General features: G+C 39.5%; 1 protein-coding gene across 1 annotated transcript; it reads right to left on the reverse strand.

Moving 5' to 3' along the window:
- Positions 1 to 6,629: 6,629 nt before the first annotated feature.
- Coq2 (ubiquinone biosynthesis protein COQ2, mitochondrial) lies at positions 6,630 to 21,550 on the reverse strand. Its single transcript, XM_089641788.1, has 6 exons — positions 21,424 to 21,550; positions 9,763 to 10,307; positions 8,343 to 8,518; positions 7,662 to 7,809; positions 7,188 to 7,570; positions 6,630 to 6,930 (listed from the first exon to the last, which is right to left on the reverse strand). The coding sequence occupies exons 2-6, from the start codon at positions 10,226 to 10,228 to the stop codon at positions 6,742 to 6,744; spliced, it is 1,362 nt and encodes a 453-aa protein (XP_089497914.1). The 5' UTR covers positions 10,229 to 10,307; positions 21,424 to 21,550; the 3' UTR covers positions 6,630 to 6,741.
- Between the last annotated feature and the right edge of the window lie 2,519 nt (positions 21,551 to 24,069).

Genomic DNA, 24,069 nt, shown 5'->3' on the forward strand with positions numbered 1-24,069 from the left:
ATACCAGGGTGACTGGGTATGTCATCAAAATGACAATTCAACACACCTCCAAAGAGTGATATAAAGTCATGAAAAGTGGTGAAACAAAAACTAGGTTAAATAGGTTACATAGGTAACTAATAAACTTAGTTTTTGTTTAATCTCTTTTCATGACTCTATATCACTTTTTGGAGGTGTGTTGAATTTTGTTAACAGGAGCTTAAATCAACACAACCGTACTGTAGAAATACTGTAAAAACCGAACTGAAAATCGATTTCATTGGCCTGTCTGGGACCCAGGAGTCACATATATATGCGCCGCCGAACAATCTAGATTATGCGAGGGTTCGTCACTTTACCGGTTTACCTTCCATCGTCGTCAGCCGAGTTATTTAAAGCGACCAGTACACAGTACAGTACCAGCAACCTTGACACCGATTTCATTGCCTATGTTACGCGCGTGAAATTATATCTCGAACTTTCCTTAGTAAAACAATTATTATTAACAATTCATCATTATTACCATATTGTTAAAGTTCGAAGATAAATACATATTATTAAATGTATGCCATTAACTATTGTTTTATTAAAATTAGGATTAACTTATGCACCAATAATATTACGAAAAAGATTACAAATTTGATGTACATTTAGGTATAATAGGTCGTGGGGGCACTTTTACTATTTTGTGATGTGTCGTACGCGTCAATAGAGTTTGCTGAACTGTCTGTAAGTGACGTTAAAATGTTGATGGTTAATTCAGGATTGTGAGCTGTTGATTGGCGCGTTCCGATACGAAGAAGTCCTCGGTTTCGGAGCATAAAAGAGTGCATGGGATCTGCCACGAGTACACTTGTTAGTCACATATCAGTTGACGACTTTTGATATGTTGTAATAGGTTTTATTAGATAATGATAATATCGCCTGCGACATACAAAAAACCACATGTACAATCTCAACCAGCAGTTGTAACATGTATGGATAACCAACATCAGGATTGCTACGATAATGAAATAAAAGGGAAAGAAGTTCAATTTTACATTTATTTCAATATCGCATAGAGCAAGAGATCTCTCTTACAACAAAATTAGATTAAACTCAGGGGTGAACGGCAATTGAACGCATGGATGTAATTTATAATGGTAGCAAAAGTTCGAGTGTGACATTGTGTAAAGACATTAAATATCTAACCTGTTAAACGAGAATAGGGCGCCATGCAACACTTAGGAAAGGGTTGCAAAATTTTGAAGCAGAACAACATGATGACCAGCGAATTAATTTATCTAGCTGATTGCGTCATCGCGTCAACCGAAAGTCTGTCGACTGGAGCGCTCGCTCGTATCTTCTCTGTAGACACGTCCACCCCGGCTGGCTGCCCGATTGGTACTGACAGTCCACACTTCTCGAAATTATGACCCGAGCTCCCTTCTAGAACGGCCCATAACACGTCACATAGATTACTCAGTTGTCAGATGTTTGATAATTAGTGGCAGGGCAAAAGTGAACTGCTACAATGTTATAAGTGGATTAAGTATTGTTAGCTGCATATTTAAATATTAGCGCCACAGTCATTTGGTTCGCTCTCATGCCGCCAGAGGTGTGCTCTATCGGCCAACAGATAAACTACTACAGCTGCCGTGCGTATCGGACGGTAAAGAAGGGATTGATTGGACCTGCTGGAGACCCGGGAAGAGGCAGTCCCCGTGTAAAATGAAAGTTCTAATCCAAAAAAGGTACACCACAAATCGTAGAAACGACCTGTTCTCACAGGACAGACCAATCTATGAATAAATAGGTGACGTGTAGTCGGCGTTGCAGTCCCAACTTATCCTTAGGAGATAGACATATACCATCAAGGACTTTTCTGTAGGCCTTTTTAATATATACAATTCCGTAGTACATTATATTGATGTATCTCATAAGGTTTAGCCAGCGTTAAACCGTTAAACGTTAACCGAAAAAATATTTTTTATGACTTGATTACAAAACATCGACTTTTCTCTACTTTCTATAAATGTAATATGCATGTTTTATATATATATAAACCTTCTGGAAGAAATTCTCTAAATGATAGTGAAAACCCTATCAAAATCCGTTGCGTGATTTAGACGAACTAAGCGCACAAACAGACAGACACGAAAAGTGGCAAAGACAAGTTCTCAAGTGAATGATAATGCGTTTCATTCTTCCTGAAATACAAGGTTTTTCCCAATTTGGGAGGCGGTTTTGGTACCGCCACCCCGGGAACCATTTATTAGATAACCAACACCTCTGCTGTAGGTCACCCCAAATCATAAATATACCACTCTCTAGATCGATATCTTCGGGCTTTTTGTATCCAACAGAATTATACAGTACTTAACCACAGATATACAAGCAGTACTTACCGTGGGGAAAAGAGCAGTAGACAAGGTAGAAAAAACTCAAGGTCATCTAAAAATAAAATGCAACCATAGACAATATATTTGCTCTCGGCCTACTCTATTCATTCACTAGCCCAAAAAAATATTTTAAAAATAAAAATGTCGAAATGTTTTCCAAGGGCAAGGTTCATCTGACTAAGAAAATAAACTTTTACAGTGCATTTCCTTAAGATGAAACTTGTTAATCTGAGAAGAAGAAACCCAAAATGACAAGAAATTTGCAAAAACACTGAAGAAAATTCCCAAAACATGATTGTCCGAAAGTACGACGATGAATTCCGACATTTTTCTGACTATTTTGAACTCATGGTTACATATGTTTAAAAATCTTTAATTTCACCAAAACAATAAGACAATACAGGATAACACTAATCAATAACATGAATAAGTTGGTCGATATAATAAATAACATTTATACATTGTGGAGGAAGACATATGCCAAGTATGAACGAATAACCTAAAAACTGTCAATTCACTTTAAACTTGAACTTACGTAGGTAGGTTGAATATATGTTTGTAACGCGCTAACACTACACTGGCTTATATTGTATTTTTATCACGAACAACTTTATATCAAATGACAACCCGCGTGTATAAATATAATAAATCACTCTCATTTTGTTTAAATGATTTGAAAACAGTATAACGTCGACATTCCGTCCTCTCTTTCTGTTACACGAGTTACTATGGTAGAGAGCGAGAGATCAAACTAATCCTTCTGCTCTAACCAATGACATTTGAGCTTTTAGCCACACTTTTCTTTGTCTATAAGAATAATGAAATGGGCGTGGCTTTTTGAAGTGAGTTTCAAGGCTAAAGCTTAGTTAAATGCCCCTGCCCCAAACGGTTCGCTACGGCCGGTGATTTCAGTTCAGACCCTTTGACCTCTCCAACTGGTCTCTCGACCCATCGCCTTGCGCTGAAGTGGGAGGGATGTATTCATACATCCCTCAAAACTTTTCCTTCTCAGAACTTTCTTTCCTTAACAAGACTCTCCACACAGCATCCCCAAAGATGAGGTAAATTATTTAGTTCAGGGCCTCCTGTGTGGCGTTAACGAAAAAGAATAAAAAATTAAACTTACATTAATAGTACGATTTCAGTTCCGCTGGATGAGAGGGGGACAACAGAAGAACGGAAAGGAGACAAAAAATAAAATAAAAAACATTGTAATTAATTAATACTGTTGATTTATTTAATTTAATAAATAATTTATCTTTTTAATAAAATTAAACTTTTAAAAGCACAATGCTTGAGGTTGTCTCCTACAGACAAATTTCATGTTATTTACAAATCGTTTCATGTTATTTGCTTCGTATTAACATAATTAAAGCAGGCGTAAATATGGTTACATTTAAGATAATAGGGTCCCTTCAGAAAAATAGGGTCCCATTCAGGAAAATAGGGTCCCTTTCAGGAAAATAGGGTAATAATCAGGAAAATAGAGTTCCATTTGAGAAAAAGGGTCATATTCAGGAAAATAGGGTTTTTTCCTTTCAGGAAAATAGAGCCCCATTCAAGAAACTAGGGTCCCATTCATGAAAATAGGGTCCCATTCGAGATAAAGGGTCTCATTCAGGAAACTAGGGTCCCATTCGAGAAAATAGGGTCCCATTCAGGAAACTAGAGTCCCATTCGAGAAAAAGGGTTCTATTCAGGAAAATAGGGTAATAATCAGGAAAATAAGGTTCCATTTAAGAAAATAGGGTCCCTTTCAGGAAAATAGAGCCCCATTCAAGAAAATCCATTTTGCTTTAGATTTTTTCTAATAGTAAACGATAAACTATTATTTTGACCATACTTTTTTTTAATACAGTTTCAATGTCAGTTTTGGGCCATTTTGTGATGTTTTATGTGTATATTTTTACTATGAGAATTATTTTTCACTTTTGCACAAATCATTACAGAGGATTTCCATATCCAACTCCAGGAACATTAGTGTATGGATGTTATTACCCATTCTGCAGATTTAGGTTTAGGATAGTTTCCTTTGGATTAAACATTCTTCCACACAAGAGACAAGAGACAAGAGACAAGAAAATAGAAGACTTGTTTCACAATATTTATACATTTACATATTTATAGTTGAGACCCGCACAAACAGAATTATCGGACAGTAATGATTTACAGTAATTCTTGTAGGAACAGACAGCGTAAGAGGCAGAACTACCCTTCCCATAGGAAGTATGTTAAATACAATATACTTAAAACAGAACTTTTTGTCAAAATGCTGATATTTGCGGCCGGCCAAAAAGCGTACATTATTTACGCACTACTGCCATTGGAATTATTGATTGTACTGCATCATACATGACATTACAAGACATTATTGAACACATTTGAAAGATTATAGCTGCAACATTTTTGTAGCTACCGAAATACTATCATTATTAACTCTATAAATATACATAATACATTTTCGTTAAAAAAAAAAAAAAATAGGAGACGTTATTGAAAAAAATATAAATAAAATTCAAACAATATAATTAGAAAAACATAACGTTTTGATGGATACTTCCAGTATCACCCTGTTAAAAAAACTTCACCGTTCATTTCATAGGGGTAAATTTTATTTGATTTTACAAAGTGGAAGATACTCTCAGTATCACCCTGGGGTAAAACTACCATTCAGAATTGAAATGCTGCTTGAAATGGCTTTGGCCGTGTTTGGTGACCTCCCCACTACCTTCAGCCTCACAACGTACCCGGGTCGGGGATGCTGTAGTCTCACTGGCTCCAGATGGTTGGGAACAGTTGGGATTCACGTGCGGTATTCACATAAAAAAAAATGTTGACAGAAGACAGTTATCTGTGCGTCCTGAGTGAAATCTGCTTAAATGAACTCAAATTTGCTGTTTATTTAAGTGTGATTTTCAAAATTGGAACTGCTTGTGCAAAGATTTCAGACAAGCGATAAAGTAGGTACCTACTTTTAGTAATATATTTTACAAGTAATTAAAAAAAAAATTGTGAAAAAACTGATTTGTGAAGAATTCAGAAAATCCCGCGAATTTAGTGTATTTCCAATAATTATTGTTTGTATTTTATTTAAATTGTTTAAAAAATTATTAATATTTTAACAATAAATTATCGATTTGTTGTCATGTTAACAATAGTCAAATAAAGGTACTGATTGAGGCATAATGAACAAGACAAAGAGAGGGACGCTCAGATGCCATTGGACACTTGGATGGACAATGAAAGCAGTGTCGAAGGAAAAAATTACACAGAAGTGGATGAAAAGAGTCGGGGACGACAATATGGCACGATCAAGTAAAACTAATATTTATAATTGAGCCCTTATCGAAATAACACTGTTCATATGTCCGAATTTGTGTATATGGTCACAACAGTCAACTGAAATGTATTTTATATATTTACAATGCAGTGATAATCGAATTACGAGCGTACAGTGGTAAACAGGATAATAATACTAGCAATAAATTAAAGAACAATTAATGCGTAAACAAAAACTCTATTGCAAGTGATGCAGTTATTAATATAAGTGATGTAAGACAATGCATAGTTCAAAAGAAATATATACCAGTGTAACAAAAGTTGAACTACTTTATACTAGGCTTGTATAAGACCTGTCATAAGTCTAAGTATGAAGTGTCTATGATAATAGTCAGTAGTGAGTTTATTGTTACCCACTAAATTAATTGTACTTGTAATAGCGACGTTCAACGATTCAATGATACTTATGGGTAAGAAATTATATTTTTAATAAAATAATACATATTATATCCTCATTATTAATGTAAGAACTTACCCATAGATGGCACTCGTAATCGTCTATCAGGTAACTCATAGATAGCGTTGACTGTTGAGAATAAAGGTATAAACACATTGGGTCGACGTACGCTAAGTTAGAAACACACTTGTCGCATGCAACGCAAAACCACGTTGCTGTCGTGCCTTGTACCTTGAGCCAGTGTGTTTCTACCTTAGATAAGGTGAGAACAAGTAATGCATTTGCGTGATTGGTGGAGATCCTAAGACTTCTGTCAAGTCGTAGTCATCTTTGAGGATGCTGAGGGTGGAAAGGAAGGATTGTTGTAGGAGGGGGGTCACACAAAAGCCGGCAAGTCAATTCACAGCCCAGCTGTTGAGTACAAAAAAGTGTCATTGAAAAACCAATTTTTATGCGGAAAAGAGTTGCAAAATCACTCTGAAATCATCTGCCCTGAAGGTGGACACTGTAACGCTGTCCGAAATGTTGGCAGAAGCGCAACACGGCATAATAACCCAAACAAAATGACAACAAGTTTTTGCGGCCTCCTGTAATATAGGTAAAATGGACAGAGGACCATTGACCATTTTGTATTTTTATTTGGACTTAGTTTACAATTAGTTTATCTTCGATGGCGACGGTGGCTTTGACAGTCACCGGTTGAGGTCTGATGTAAGAGAGCAGCACGTCGTGCTTGCCGAGCAGGATGCCGAGGAACACAAGCAGACCCACGATGCGGTTGGAGACAAACTTATTTGCGCAGTCGCTGGGATCGTCCATGTTGAGCGTGGCTATCTGGAAGGCAGCGAAAAAAAAAATTTAAATTCGCAATGAAATTATCAGGTGTTCCCCAGGGATCAAATCTTGGTCCTCTTTTATTCAAGTTGCAATTGCATGTAAGAAATTTAGAAATGAACCAGCAAAATACGTGAAATAAGTGGGGATAGGTTTATTTGGTAAAAATTCATATGTCTGCCACTCCCGGACACACAGACCCACCCTTGCACCCCACGGCCTGCAGCGCGGAGCTAATGTAATTAATAAGCTAGCACCTGTGTGGTAAGATGCGCTCCCACGGCGGTCAGACACGCGTAGTACGGCCAGTGCAGCTGTGCGGCATGCCCCGCCAATGCCAGCGCGCCCAGCATCCCGGCGCCGAACCCCGCCAGCCAGCGCGGCGTGTCTCCGGCCAGCAGGCGCGCCGTGGATCGCACGCCGATGAGCGCGTCTTGCTCACGGTCCTGGTGCGCGTACACCGTGTCGTACAGCAGGGTCCAGCAGACGCCGGCCACATACAGGGGCAGGCAGACGGACAGGTCTAGGCTGTCTCTCAGGGCGGACCAGCCCAGCAGGGCCCCCCAGTTGAATGCCAGCCCTAGCACCAGTTGTGGGCAGTCCATCACGCGCTTCGCCAGAGGATATAGCACCACCAATGCTGCAACAACATTTACAAGTTAGATTTAAAAAACAATATTACATATTCCTCGACTGCAAAGTGTTAAATAAAGAATACTGTATCTGTTTACCCATGCTGGAGGCGCCCAGGGCGACACTGAACCAGTTCAGCTGCAGGAGGATGGTGAGGCCTACGCTCAACTGGGCGGCGAGGAAAACAATCGCGGCCTTTTTGGTGATGGCGCCGCTAACAAGCGGCCGGTTCTTCGTTCGCTCCACCTGCAACCACCATTTATATCATTTTTTTTCTTTAAGATAACTTTTACATGTTTCAATTTATTTGTATTCTCTCGACTACATACTGTACTAGGCTCATGCCCGTATCATGATAGTCATATATAAGTTTTTATTATATAATAACAAGATGAAAAGACTTGTTGACTTGAAGAAGTTTGTTCTTATTAGTGCTAGGAGTGTTTAGAGAGTGTATTGAATGGTGGAAGAAGTCAGGGACACCCGAGGAATACTTAACGCAATATTTCTGCACCGGAATGGTTTCAGAATAACCGTTCCTTCATCATTTTAGATATGTTCCCATTCACCGTCAGTTCTATCATCCCCTCCCACTCATCACTTATTCCTAGTCACGCCTCCACCCCCACTGCAAAACCTAATTATATATGTTCACCCGTTACAAAATGTTAAGTTATATTTGCATATATTTTGCCCTGAGGAAGGCACGCTTGTTCCGAAACCGGTCGGCATTAATCTTAAATAAATATATTGCTTCAAAGAAAGTAATATTTATTTACCTTGGCGTCAATGTCTCTATCCCAGAGGTCATTGATGGTGCATCCAGCACCGCGCATCACCAGCGCCCCCAGAGAGAAGAGGCCCAACATACCCAGGGTGCTGGAGGCAGAGGCCACCTCTGGGCTGGAGGCTAGCAAGATAGACCAGCCGCACGGCCAGAACAGCAGCCACGTACCTGCACAGACAGATGGCGATACGCCGCCTCAGCAATAATCTAATTTACAATTTGGGAAGCGGGTGTGCATACTACCGCCCCGGAAATCATTACCGGTACGACCGGTGACTTTGCAGGTGTTCCCGGGTTCATCCCCGGGGTGAGAATTGTGGATACATCTGCCTACCTATTATGTAGCGGGCCGGATTCGGAGAGACTAGTTGAGGAGATCTTTTTACCTCTCCAGCGGAACTCTCTGATGCTTTACACCGCAGTGGGAGGGATGAATTCAAAAGTCTGTCACTACTGACCGCCCCGGATTCCTTTTTCCTTCCCAGATCTTCCTATTCTTAAAAAAAAAAGCCTCCAAAGATGACATAGGCTGTAATGTATTTGTGTTCCATTACCTACTTTATATGAGCTAATCTTATCAATTAGATTGTCCTGAAACAGTCAAATTCCCAGTTGGACAGTCAAAGATTCATTATTCTTTAACCATTCAGAACATTAGAACGTCAAAAGACGTAAATATGATAATAGCGGTCAAGACATTAGAACGTCTTTTCACGTAAACGCGCGAGATTTTACAAAAATCGATTTATTTCCATCACTAGTATACGGATTGCCATGATTTAAAAAACAGAGTATCGATAATGAATAACGCTACGCGTCTGTATTCAAGAATATCTATGGAACGTAGAGGTGCATTATCTAAGCCGATTGAATCTGTCATCTTGTTCGTTCATAATTTATTGCGTTTCTAAATAATTTATTAAAAATATTTTAGTTTGGACGGTTAATATTTTGAGGTGACTAATAGTTTTTAATTATATTTCTTTAATATATAAAGTGTTATTTCTTTATGATACTCAGAAAAAAGTACATTTTTCACGGCTTTGAAATAATGCTAAGCGATTCTTACATATTTTATTTCATAAAATGTATATTTAGAAACGCAATTATTTACGTATAACAAAACAATGCGATAGTGGATTTCATAATCTTTCCAAAGCATTTTTTTAGAATGAGGCTACGTTTCCCAAAACGTGAGTTATGAAGCTTTTAGCAAAACTCGTAAATAACACAAAAATTATCACGTTTTGACAGTTCTCAAAGGAACACATAGTAAATAAATGTCTTTGTCTGAGAGGTTAATTGTATTTTTTAGTATCTAATAAACAAATAAAATAAAATTGTATGGGGGACACCGGTGTCCTATCCACAATCGACAGGTTAAAGAATTAATAAATGGAAATTGAACTCACCTATAGGTTTGTCTATCCTCATTAATTTGACGTATGGGTCAATTTTCCTCCCAATATTCATAAAATTCTTTGGTAAATGCTTAAAAATAGGCAACAATTCTGCATCGTTATTTCTAATAACCGTATTACTATCGTCCTTTAAAACGATTCCGTCGTCTTTTTCTTTTTCACTCGACGAAGCTAATTTATTTTCTTTTTCGTCGACATTTTGCAAAGCGGCGAGAATTTTTTGATTTTTCTCACAGCCAACACTGGACTTATTCCTAATTTGAATATTTCTATGTAAATCTGCATTATTTAGTCTATTATCACTGTGTATATTAAAGCTATATTGGCTATTTGTATTGGCTAAGTTCTGTCGCTGGCAAATAATTCGTTTGACTTGGCGAAATGGGTCGAAGCATTTCTTGCCATTTTGGAAGAAAAGCACTGAGCATCCAAAAGTTCTTTGGGAATTTTTCCACATTTCGGTTATTTATATATTTTTTTATTACATTATAAAAAAAACTTCTGCGTTGGTCCTTCGATTGTAATCCATATTTAATCTGAAAAGTAAAATAAAAATGTATTATAAATACCGTAAGACATTATTTTTTTAATGATAAACTAATGTTTATAAGACAAGCTTTTTATGCATAGCACAAAGGATAACAAATTATTATAAGCAATAATTAGTAGCTTGCAGAGATGTACAAAATGGGTACCCAAAACCATTTGAAATGCAAAATGGAAATGGGTCAAAACTTTTCCATTTGAAAATGCAAAATGGTTTTTAGAAAAGCATTTCAAATGCAAAATGCAAAATACCTATTTTCAAAATGCATTGAAAATGCAAAATGGTTTCTCAGGTCAAACAATTATATAATTTTTAAACAATTATGTCATTTAATAATGGACATCAATGTAGAACAACCATATTACATGATGGTAAATCCAAAAACACCACGACTACAGATTATGAAACCACTAAAAATTTGCGCGGGACTAATGTTGCCAATGTAAAAACATAGAAACTGCTATCTAACATTTAATATTACAGCGTCATGGCCCCATGTTCAGTATTTTTTGTAATGGTATCACTCAATAGCGAGGTTGAGGACCGACTGATATTTGGGGCTTATGAAAACAAGATGAGTGGAGATAGTAGGAAGAATGTTGCAAAAAAGCATTTAAAATGGAAAATGCATTGAGAAAAGCATTTAAAATGCAAAATGGGTATTTTCCATTTTGCATTTCCATTTGAAATGGATTTATTTGAAATAAAGCACATCTCTGGTCGCCTGTATTATCAATACAAATTGAAAATATTTCCTATATCCCCGTTTACAGGTGAAAAAAATAAGTAATAATTGTTCATTGAAGTACTAGTACATATTGAATTATTTGGCGTGTTGAAAATAAGCCGACGTGGCTCAGTGGTCCAGAGCACCTGACCGGACATCAGAAGGTGCGGGTTCAATTCCCGTCGGGAGATATTTTAAATTTGTATTGATATTACAGGCGAATAATTATTGCTTATAATAATTTATTACCGTAAGATATGCTTATTTTGAACGATTTTGAGCTTTAACCTCTCGAGTGCCGCCATATAATAATAATATTTGGATGATTTGTATAGCGCCGTTTTTGTGGAAAATCTCCTCAAGGGCGGGAAACAACATATATAATACATTTCTACAATGAATTTATCTTATTCACAATTCACACTACAAAAGTTAGTTTCGGCACTCTAAAAGTTAAAACATTATAGAAATCTTTTAAAAATAGTTATCATGATTCTGTCTCCGCTTCATAAACATTTTTAAGATTTCAAAATTCAATACAAAAGCCTGTAAATAGGTATTTCTAGGGGTGGTCAAAGTTACCCCCGATTTGTTCTAACTTTGCCCATCGTCCAACGGGTCGGTAAGCAATCGACATAACCCGAATGCCGCAAGATCCTGCGCAGAAAATTAGTTGGCTATAAGGTAACGGTCTGCAGCGCTTGAGATATAAATAATATACCGTGTCGATTGCTTGCCGACCCGTGGAACGACGGGCTTTGACCGGGGAATTAGTTGGCTATAAGGTCTGCAGCGCTTGAGATATAAATAATATACCGTGTCGATTGCTTACCGACCCGTGGAACGACGGGCTTTGACCGGGGAATTAGTTGGCTATAAGGTCTGCAGCGCTTGAGATATAAATAATATACAGTGTCGATTGCTTACCGACCCGTGGAACGACGGGCTTTGACCGGGGAATTAGTTGGCTATAAGGTAACGGTCTGCAGCGCTTGAGATATAAATAATATACCGTGTCGATTGCTTACCGACCCGTGGAACGACGGGCTTTGACCGGGGAATTAGTTGGCTATAAGGTAACGGTCTGCAGCGCTTGAGATATAAATAATATACCGTGTCGATTGCTTACCGACCCGTGGAACGACGGGCTTTGACCGGGGAATTAGTTGGCTATAAGGTAACGGTCTGCAGCGCTTGAGATATAAATAATATACCGTGTCGATTGCTTACCGACCCGTGGAACGACGGGCTTTGACCGGGGAATTAGTTGGCTATAAGGTAACGGTCTGCAGCGCTTGAGATATAAATAATATACCGTGTCGATTGCTTACCGACCCGTGGAACGACGGGCTTTGACCGGGGAATTAGTTGGCTATAAGGTCTGCAGCGCTTGAGATATAAATAATATACCGTGTCGATTGCTTACCGACCCGTGGAACGACGGGCTTTGACCGGGGAATTAGTTGGCTATAAGGTAACGGTCTGCAGCGCTTGAGATATAAATAATATACCGTGTCGATTGCTTACCGACCCGTGGAACGACGGGCTTTGACCGGGGAATTAGTTGGCTATAAGGTAACGGTCTGCAGCGCTTGAGATATAAATAATATACCGTGTCGATTGCTTACCGACCCGTGGAACGACGGGCTTTGACCGGGGAATTAGTTGGCTATAAGGTAACGGTCTGCAGCGCTTGAGATATAAATAATATACCGTGTCGATTGCTTACCGACCCGTGGAACGACGGGCTTTGACCGGGGAATTAGTTGGCTATAAGGTAACGGTCTGCAGCGCTTGAGATATAAATAATATACCGTGTCGATTGCTTACCGACCCGTGGAACGACGGGCTTTGACCGGGGAATTAGTTGGCTATAAGGTAACGGTCTGCAGCGCTTGAGATATAAATAATATACCGTGTCGATTGCTTACCGACCCGTGGAACGACGGGCTTTGACCGGGGAATTAGTTGGCTATAAGGTAACGGTCTGCAGCGCTTGAGATATAAATAATATACCGTGTCGATTGCTTACCGACCCGTGGAACGACGGGCTTTGACCGGGGAATTAGTTGGCTATAAGGTAACGGTCTGCAGCGCTTGAGATATAAATAATATACCGTGTCGATTGCTTACCGACCCGTGGAACGACGGGCTTTGACCGGGGAATTAGTTGGCTATAAGGTAACGGTCTGCAGCGCTTGAGATATAAATAATATACCGTGTCGATTGCTTACCGACCCGTGGAACGACGGGCTTTGACCGGGGAATTAGTTGGCTATAAGGTAACGGTCTGCAGCGCTTGAGATATAAATAATATACTGTGTCGATTGCTTACCGACCCGTGGAACGACGGGCTTTGACCGGGGAATTAGTTGGCTATAAGGTAACGGTCTGCAGCGCTTGAGATATAAATAATATACCGTGTCGATTGCTTACCGACCCGTGGAACGACGGGCTTTGACCGGGGAATTAGTTGGCTATAAGGTAACGGTCTGCAGCGCTTGAGATATAAATAATATACCGTGTCGATTGCGCACCGACCCGTGGAACGACGGGCTTTGACCGGGGAATTAGTTGGCTATAAGGTAACGGTCTGCAGCGCTTGAGATATAAATAATATACCGTGTCGATTGCTTACCGACCCGTGGAACGACGGGCTTTGACCGGGGAATTAGTTGGCTATAAGGTAACGGTCTGCAGCGCTTGAGATATAAATAATATACCGTGTCGATTGCTTACCGACCCGTGGAACGACGGGCTTTGACCGGGGAATTAGTTGGCTATAAGGTAACGGTCTGCAGCGCTTGAGATATAAATAATATACCGTGTCGATTGCTTACCGACCCGTGGAACGACGGGCTTTGACCGGGGAATTAGTTGGCTATAAGGTAACGGTCTGCAGCGCTTGAGATATAAATAATATACCGTGTCGATTGCTTACCGACCCGTGGAACGACGGGCTTTGACCGGGGAATTAGTTGGCTATAAGGTAACGGTCTGCAGCGCTTGAGATATAAATAATATACCGTGTCGATTGCTTACCGACCCGTGGAACGACGGGCTTTGACCGGGGAATTAGTTGGCTATAAGGTAACGGTCTGCAGCGCTTGAGATATAAATAATATACCGTGTCGATTGCTTACCGACCCGTGGAACGACGGGCTTTGACCGGGGAATTAGTTGGCTATAAGGTAACGGTCTGCAGCGCTTGAGATATAAATAATATACCGTGTCGATTGCTTACCGACCCGTGGAACGACGGGCTTTGACCGGGGAATTAGTTGGCTATAAGGTAACGGTCTGCAGCGCTTGAGATATAAATAATATACCGTGTCGATTGCTTACCGACCCGTGGAACGACGGGCTTTGACCGGGGAATTAGTTGGCTATAAGGTAACGGTCTGCAGCGCTTGAGATATAAATAATATACCGTGTCGATTGCTTACCGACCCGTGGAACGACGGGCTTTGACCGGGGAATTAGTTGGCTATAAGGTAACGGTCTGCAGCGCTTGAGATATAAATAATATACCGTGTCGATTGCGCACCGACCCGTGGAACGACGGGCTTTGACCGGGGAATTAGTTGGCTATAAGGTAACGGTCTGCAGCGCTTGAGATATAAATAATATACCGTGTCGATTGCTTACCGACCCGTGGAACGACGGGCTTTGACCGGGGAATTAGTTGGCTATAAGGTAACGGTCTGCAGCGCTTGAGATATAAATAATATACCGTGTCGATTGCTTACCGACCCGTGGAACGACGGGCTTTGACCGGGGAATTAGTTGGCTATAAGGTAACGGTCTGCAGCGCTTGAGATATAAATAATATACCGTGTCGATTGCTTACCGACCCGTGGAACGACGGGCTTTGACCGGGGAATTAGTTGGCTATAAGGTAACGGTCTGCAGCGCTTGAGATATAAATAATATACCGTGTCGATTGCTTACCGACCCGTGGAACGACGGGCTTTGACCGGGGAATTAGTTGGCTATAAGGTAACGGTCTGCAGCGCTTGAGATATAAATAATATACCGTGTCGATTGCTTACCGACCCGTGGAACGACGGGCTTTGACCGGGGAATTAGTTGGCTATAAGGTCTGCAGCGCTTGAGATATAAATAATATACCGTGTCGATTGCTTACCGACCCGTGGAACGACGGGCTTTGACCGGGGAATTAGTTGGCTATAAGGTCTGCAGCGCTTGAGATATAAATAATATACCGTGTCGATTGCTTACCGACCCGTGGAACGACGGGCTTTGACCGGGGAATTAGTTGGCTATAAGGTCTGCAGCGCTTGAGATATAAATAATATACCGTGTCGATTGCTTACCGACCCGTGGAACGACGGGCTTTGACCGGGGAATTAGTTGGCTATAAGGTAACGGTCTGCAGCGCTTGAGATATAAATAATATACCGTGTCGATTGCTTACCGACCCGTGGAACGACGGGCTTTGACCGGGGAATTAGTTGGCTATAAGGTAACGGTCTGCAGCGCTTGAGATATAAATAATATACCGTGTCGATTGCGCACCGACCCGTGGAACGACGGGCTTTGACCGGGGAATTAGTTGGCTATAAGGTAACGGTCTGCAGCGCTTGAGATATAAATAATATACCGTGTCGATTGCTTACCGACCCGTGGAACGACGGGCTTTGACCGGGGAATTAGTTGGCTATAAGGTAACGGTCTGCAGCGCTTGAGATATAAATAATATACCGTGTCGATTGCTTACCGACCCGTGGAACGACGGGCTTTGACCGGGGAATTAGTTGGCTATAAGGTAACGGTCTGCAGCGCTTGAGATATAAATAATATACCGTGTCGATTGCTTACCGACCCGTGGAACGACGGGCTTTGACCGGGGAATTAGTTGGCTATAAGGTCTGCAGCGCTTGAGATATAAATAATATACCGTGTCGATTGCTTACCGACCCGTGGAACGACGGGCTTTGACCGGGGAATTAGTTGGCTATAAGGTCTGCAGCGCTTGAGATATAAATAATATACCGTGTCGATTGCGCACCGACCCGTGGAACGACGGGCTTTGACCGGGGAATTAGTTGGCTATAAGGTAACGGTCTGCAGCGCTTGAGATATAAATAATATACCGTGTCGATTGCTTACCGACCCGTGGAACGACGGGCTTTGACCGGGGAATTAGTTGGCTATAAGGTAACGGTCTGCAGCGCTTGAGATATAAATAATATACCGTGTCGATTGCTTACCGACCCGTGGAACGACGGGCTTTGACCGGGGAATTAGTTGGCTATAAGGTAACGGTCTGCAGCGCTTGAGATATAAATAATATACCGTGTCGATTGCTTACCGACCCGTGGAACGACGGGCTTTGACCGGGGAATTAGTTGGCTATAAGGTAACGGTCTGCAGCGCTTGAGATATAAATAATATACCGTGTCGATTGCGCACCGACCCGTGGAACGACGGGCTTTGACCGGGGAATTAGTTGGCTATAAGGTAACGGTCTGCAGCGCTTGAGATATAAATAATATACCGTGTCGATTGCTTACCGACCCGTGGAACGACGGGCTTTGACCGGGGAATTAGTTGGCTATAAGGTAACGGTCTGCAGCGCTTGAGATATAAATAATATACCGTGTCGATTGCTTACCGACCCGTGGAACGACGGGCTTTGACCGGGGAATTAGTTGGCTATAAGGTAACGGTCTGCAGCGCTTGAGATATAAATAATATACCGTGTCGATTGCTTACCGACCCGTGGAACGACGGGCTTTGACCGGGGAATTAGTTGGCTATAAGGTAACGGTCTGCAGCGCTTGAGATATAAATAATATACCGTGTCGATTGCTTACCGACCCGTGGAACGACGGGCTTTGACCGGGGAATTAGTTGGCTATAAGGTAACGGTCTGCAGCGCTTGAGATATAAATAATATACCGTGTCGATTGCTTACCGACCCGTGGAACGACGGGCTTTGACCGGGGAATTAGTTGGCTATAAGGTAACGGTCTGCAGCGCTTGAGATATAAATAATATACCGTGTCGATTGCTTACCGACCCGTGGAACGACGGGCTTTGACCGGGGAATTAGTTGGCTATAAGGTCTGCAGCGCTTGAGATATAAATAATATACCGTGTCGATTGCTTACCGACCCGTGGAACGACGGGCTTTGACCGGGGAATTAGTTGGCTATAAGGTCTGCAGCGCTTGAGATATAAATAATATACCGTGTCGATTGCTTACCGACCCGTGGAACGACGGGCTTTGACCGGGGAATTAGTTGGCTATAAGGTAACGGTCTGCAGCGCTTGAGATATAAATAATATACCGTGTCGATTGCTTACCGACCCGTGGAACGACGGGCTTTGACCGGGGAATTAGTTGGCTATAAGGTAACGGTCTGCAGCGCTTGAGATATAAATAATATACCGTGTCGATTGCGCACCGACCCGTGGAACGACGGGCTTTGACCGGGGAATTAGTTGGCTATAAGGTAACGGTCTGCAGCGCTTGAGATATAAATAATATACCGTGTCGATTGCTTACCGACCCGTGGAACGACGGGCTTTGACCGGGGAATTAGTTGGCTATAAGGTAACGGTCTGCAGCGCTTGAGATATAAATAATATACCGTGTCGATTGCTTACCGACCCGTGGAACGACGGGCTTTGACCGGGGAATTAGTTGGCTATAAGGTAACGGTCTGCAGCGCTTGAGATATAAATAATATACCGTGTCGATTGCTTACCGACCCGTGGAACGACGGGCTTTGAACGGCGAATTAATTTTCTGACGTTTTTTGTGCAAAATAGCCAGTAAAAGTATATTTTCAAAATGACTTATTGTTGTGTAGGGTTATACAATGCTAAATTAGTTTTTTTTTAATGTAAAATTTTGCGGTAGCTACCCGCCAAACAACCAAAAACTACGGACCGCCAAACAACCGACTCCTTGCCTCAGCCACATTTAATACATCCTCTTCTATTATTCTGACTCTTGACATGGCCCGACTAGAGTATTTGATTCACTTGATCGTGCCATGTCTTCCTAAAGCGTCCCCGACTTCTGTTTTCCATTCACATTGGCATCATATATCCTCCTTTCTTCGTTCATTCGCTCTACATGCCCAAACCATCTAAGCGTTCCTTTCTTGATCTTACTCATTACGCTTACATCAGCCTTGCACTCTTTGCGGATCTCCACATATCTCACGCACACGCCTCAGGGATTTCATTTCAACAGCATTCAGTCTACTTTCATCCTTTCTCTGCCAGTTCCATACATCAGGGTAGGTGCCAGCACTCCATTGTGGACTGCTAGCTTGGCTTCTTTGGACAATGTTTAGTTAGCGCCAACTGCGTTCAGTCCTCCATGAATGGAGTTACCTGCATTTCCCCTTGTTTCAATATCTCTGTCAGCCTTCCCATCTCTCTAGAACATACTTCCTAAATACACAAACTCATCCACCTGCGACAAGTATTCCTCAGCAACAACTATATTGCACACTGTTTTCGTACTCTCTCTTTCAAACACCGTGACTTTAGACTTACTTACATTCATCATTAACTCATTCTTCATACATACTTGGTTCATGCTAGACACGAGAGATTATAGATCTTCCATCCTGCTGGAAAAGCAGACCCGATATGCAATAATAGGTCAAGCACCGGTGCCGGTCAATGTTATAATAAAAACTAAATAAATACTTGTAAATTGTAGTCAAGAACATGTCAGCCTAACGTACCTTATCGCACTGACAGATATGACTGGATTATTACAAAGTATTTTATTGCAGAAAATACTAAACAGGGAGTTAAACAGGGCTTAGCTACACTCAATCAATTGTAATTTGTAAATTGATACTAGCAATATTTTTTCTTTATTATTTCCTAATATATAACACGTCAATCGGTTTAATTGTTGGCAGATGAATCACCTAAACGCGGTACAGATCGACGATTAATTTCATTAATTTAAGATACTCGTATATATCCAGTTAACCCATTGGGCGCATTTTGCACCCGTGTTATAAAATTAATTATAAAAACACATTGGTAATGTTATAGAACTTCCTTCTTCTTCTTTCGCTAGTAAAATTAGATTGATAATGTTAGTTGTAAGTTTCTACATCTGTAAATATATACGCCATTAAGACAGTAGTTATAGGCCTTAGTCGTAAGTCACTAGATATAAGTCAGTAGTTCTAGTATTAACTATTTAAGAAATATATTTGTACAGCGCCTTTGAGGTGATTTCTTACGAAAAGGGCGCTATATAAATTAGCCAAATATTTTAAATCATCCGATTTTATGTCCGTGTTAAATCTTTCCCATAAGAAAAACTAAACCCTTCCACACACTTTTCCACAAATGATCATCTAGTCAATCAACATTATGCAATTGCATTATATAAGCATAATAAATACAAAACAATACAAGAACAACACGTCAACTCACCAGAGATAAAATGGGAAAATAATTCACCGACTCCAGATATTTTCATATCAGAGGGTTCGGCTCGGTAGAACTTCTAACAGGGCCTATAAATCCTACTGATCCCTCAACATAAATATTTAAAAATCTTTCGTTATTATTAGGGAGTATCAATCAATGGGGGAAGTTTTCTATATTTATTGAAGCTGTCGCAACTTTGAATAGCTGATGTTAGGACATGTTCGTTGGACTACAATACTCTTTTAAATTATCTGAATAATTTGCTTTCATTGTCAGACAAAAGGATTTAACACTTGTATTTCTATACAAAATTTTAAATGATGCATTTGATAGTCCAGAATTGCTGGTTTTGATACGTTAGTGTACGAACACAAAGGACGCAGGTTTCAGTTATACAGATTATCCGTACTCAGCGTCTGAGTTCGTCGGCGGCAGTTGGCGCCGAGTTGTGGACACGTAGAACGCAGCTTAACAGCAGCTGTCAGTCAGACGAAGCTTTTTTACTTGTGTGTAGAGTGTTTGATTTATCTCAGACTCACGATTTGTTGAAAACATCGGCAATTAACAGGTCGCTATCTTCCTGCTCAAGAAAATAAGCTTCACCAGCGAGTAGGAATTAAGAATTCATTCCGGTAGAGCTTATCAGCAATGCTATGCTCATTTACAAATCTGTAGCTGTCTTCACTATGTGCGGTCTCATACGTTTACATACAAACATTCTCCAGTGCCTGTGCCAGTGCGCCGAAAAATCAGAAAGCAGAAACCTGCGTCCTTTGCGTTCGTACACTAATGCTGAAAGTCAAGATACCATATTGTGTATTCCTCATTGCCGAGAATACTAAAGGAGGAGAATAATTAAGCCAAGTAAAAGTGGACATCTTCAATTTATCACAAAATAAATACAAAACTTTAATGCTGGGTCACTTTTTTTATTTTTTATTTTTTATTTTTATTATTTAATAAATGTTTACAACTTTAGATAAGTATATGGGTAATTATTATTATTTATCCCTGACTGCCGCAATTTTAGGCACACATTATATAAGAATTACACTTTGTAATTTCAACAACTATTAACATGCACAAAATAGGTTATAGGTGCTTAGATTGGGTTAATTAAGTAATTTATGCAAATTTAAATTGAAATGAAACTTTAACCATACAAAAAAATTACAAAATGGTAGCAGAGGAATCGTTTTATAAGATTCATTTTGAACTTTGATTTAATAAATGGAATTATAATACATATTTACCATCTCTTTCGACGTAAATAGTTGTTTGTTGAAGTAATCAAGTTGGATTGAAATCTAATTTCCATTATCTGCTCCTATTAAAAGTGCGGCAGTTAGGGAAATATTTATTAGTATACAAAGTAAGTATTATTTCTATACAGGTGTAACAGCTCGTACCCGAAGGATTTTAACTAGCGAATCCTGTAATACCATCGAGCATGGCTATCATTGCATCTGATCAGCGCCTTGGCACCTACAATTAAGCCTGCACAAACGGTGCCTGGCGCTAGTGAAATCCTCAACGGCACTGTATTAGGTATTATCAGCACCTTGGCACCTACAATTGCGCTGATAATACCCAACCCTTGAGGTTTTCACTAGCACTAGGCGACGTTTGTCTACACCGACCATAAATGTCAAAAAGTGAACGAAGTACGATGGCCCGCACTTCAAAACTAAACCGATATCTTGGTTTGACATTGTAACCCTTTCGTAAGTTTTAGGGTTATAAACAATGTAACAACTGCGCATTGTCATCATCCCAATTGACGTAATGTTTGGCAGTGTAGTTGCGGGGCGAGATATAACGCAGGCGAAACAGCTGTCACAATTAAAACTCAATAATATTAAGTAGATAACCTCACATTTTACAAGCCACATTGAAATGCCGGCGCCCGTTTATATAACACTTTTAGATTACTCACGTGAATGTGCGATGTTTTAAACAGGTTTGATGTTCAATCACGCATTATTGCATGTTTCTTTTATAAATAAATCACTCTACTCATTTTTTCCTATTTTGAAGGTTAAGTTGACTTGGGTTGACTTTAGATAGACTAGGGCTGCCAGTGTAATAAAAAAATTGACACAGAAAAAATAAAGTACTTACGTAAGCGAATTATATTTTTAGCAGTATCGATAGAAACAATTTTCAAATTCTACGGTACATCAGATTATTAATTAGTTATTGCTTCAATTTAAATTTATAATCAAAATCGTGAGATTTCTAAAACACAAGTAATTTTACCTCAGAAAATTAACATCTTGTATTTTGCGTATTTAGCGTGTTTTATGCCCCTAGTACACGTTAACCCGTTGTTGCGATGGGCATCATATTACTGAAAATTATTTATTTTTCCTTGGTGCAATCTTCACTCGTATACGGAATATTAGGATGGGGCGGTGCGCTTCATGCACATATAAAACCTTTACAAATAACTCAAAATTATATCATCAAAGTTATGTATAATCGGAAAAGAACATTTTCAACAGATGAGTTATACAAAGAATCTAAAATATTGTCTCCGTAAACTATTTACTTTGTAAACTATGAAATACATATAACAAAAATAAATTCGAAATAAATGAAAACAGAATCAACATTTAATTTAGAAATAATAATGTATTTTATACTCCCTAAACGAACACAAAACAAATGCAAACACACTGCAGTTTCATTGGACCTCGTAATTTCAATCTTTTACCGAAAAATATTCAAGTGATTACTAAACTTCCTCAATATTTAAAAGAGTTAAATTTATGGCTTTTCGATACAGCAGTTGAAACTTTTCTTATTTAATTTGTATCAATTTATGTTCCTCATAAAATATTCACCATATATTACACTAAACACTTATAAATTCTCTATACACTATTGTAAACACTTTTTATACAAACCGCTTAGACAAAATGTAATCTTGTTTTTGTTATATATGTCCACAGTTTGTTTATTTCTAGGTACAATAATATAATAACTTAAATATATTACCCACGCAAAGGCTGCGCCTTAGTGGGTTCCCATTATTCGTATTGATTTATATAATATTGCATGTAATTAATGTACAAATTGGGAAAAATAAAGGAATTTAAAAAAATGCTCTACACCATAGACATATGAATATTAGTAGACCTGCCCTAAGTGATTAAAAGCGTATTATTCCCCACTCCCCATACCGGTTCCATTGGAGCCGGCTGTGCTCGCGTATGGCCTCAAGTGAATTTAGAAAACGTGACGTCATCATTATTGTGCGAACTATGGTCGAGGCATCATCGGTTCATTTTACGAAATAACACGGCAAAATGGTGACTTGTGTGATATGAAAACTTGTAAAAATAGATGTGAAAAAGAGAATAAACCCAATTGTCGTATTACATTCCATATATAAGCATTATTTTACATTATTTTAAGCATATTCACATCGTATAATATGGATCAGTTGTAGAAACATATACTATCGACGTGAAACACAAAGCTGGTTGGTTGCTGGGAAGTAAATCATGAACATTTATAAAAGTGTCTTAACTAAATACATAAACGAAATATTCGACTCTGAAAATAGAAGAAATTTATTTTGCCGAATTTGGACTTCGCAAATTTGTTCATAACGTGGCGAGTAATTTGCGCTCCCATGTAAAAATGTCTATTCATTCAAAAGCAGATTTTACTTTTAAGAACTAAATGGTGATATTATAAGGCGAGATGCCTATATACTATCAGATTGATTTATTGACGAATCACAGTCAGCTTTACCCTCTTCGTTCTTCAACAGTTGATTTTACCCCTCATCCTTAATTTCTAGTCTATTGATACTCACATGTCTGTGCTCTACACCAATGGGATGTTTTCACAAACTATGAATACAATTAAAAATGTGTGGAAGACTAAGGACGGGTTGTTTCGGAGATTTTAACAATTTTTAAAATTTCAAAGTTAATTTTCAAGTTCTGTGAAAGATTTTTTCAAGTTCTGTTATTATTTCAGTTCTGTCAAGCAAATAGTCTACAATGATAGAGTTTATTTTTATATATGTAATTTTAATATTTTTTCCAGAATTATTGATAAAAAAAAACGATCTAACAAATCACATTACGAAACGGTTCCAACTGGTGACAATGTCAATGAAAACGATCATGTCGTCAACCAAAAATTGCACATGATACATTTATCATGCCATGCCATTGCATGTTATATATTTTTTTCCTTTACCTTTCTTCCCAGGAACTGGAGTCAACGGCGTTAACAACCTCGCCAAGTGCCGATCGGGTAGGACCGACAGTTATTTCATATTTTAACTGCTGTAATTTCAGAGAAATGCATATATGATTGCCACCAAAAGTTGATAGAATGCATTGTCATCGACAACGACTGTATCTGCTGAGTGCTCGATCGGATGTCGGGAAGTGGGTTAATTTTGTAAATAGATATTAATTTTGTATATTTCCATTCTTTCTGTTTCCGGCCAGGGCGATACTAAAAGTATTTACCACTTTGAAACAGTGATATACCTAAGACATATTGAACACAAACTCATCCACTTGTTTAAAGTACTTACTTATCTTTGCCCAGGGAT

This window comes from Hesperophylax consimilis, chromosome 17 (genome assembly GCF_061612785.1).
Source record: "Hesperophylax consimilis isolate HC1 chromosome 17, BYU_Hcon_1.0, whole genome shotgun sequence".
NCBI classification, from domain to species: Eukaryota; Metazoa; Arthropoda; class Insecta; order Trichoptera; family Limnephilidae; genus Hesperophylax; species Hesperophylax consimilis.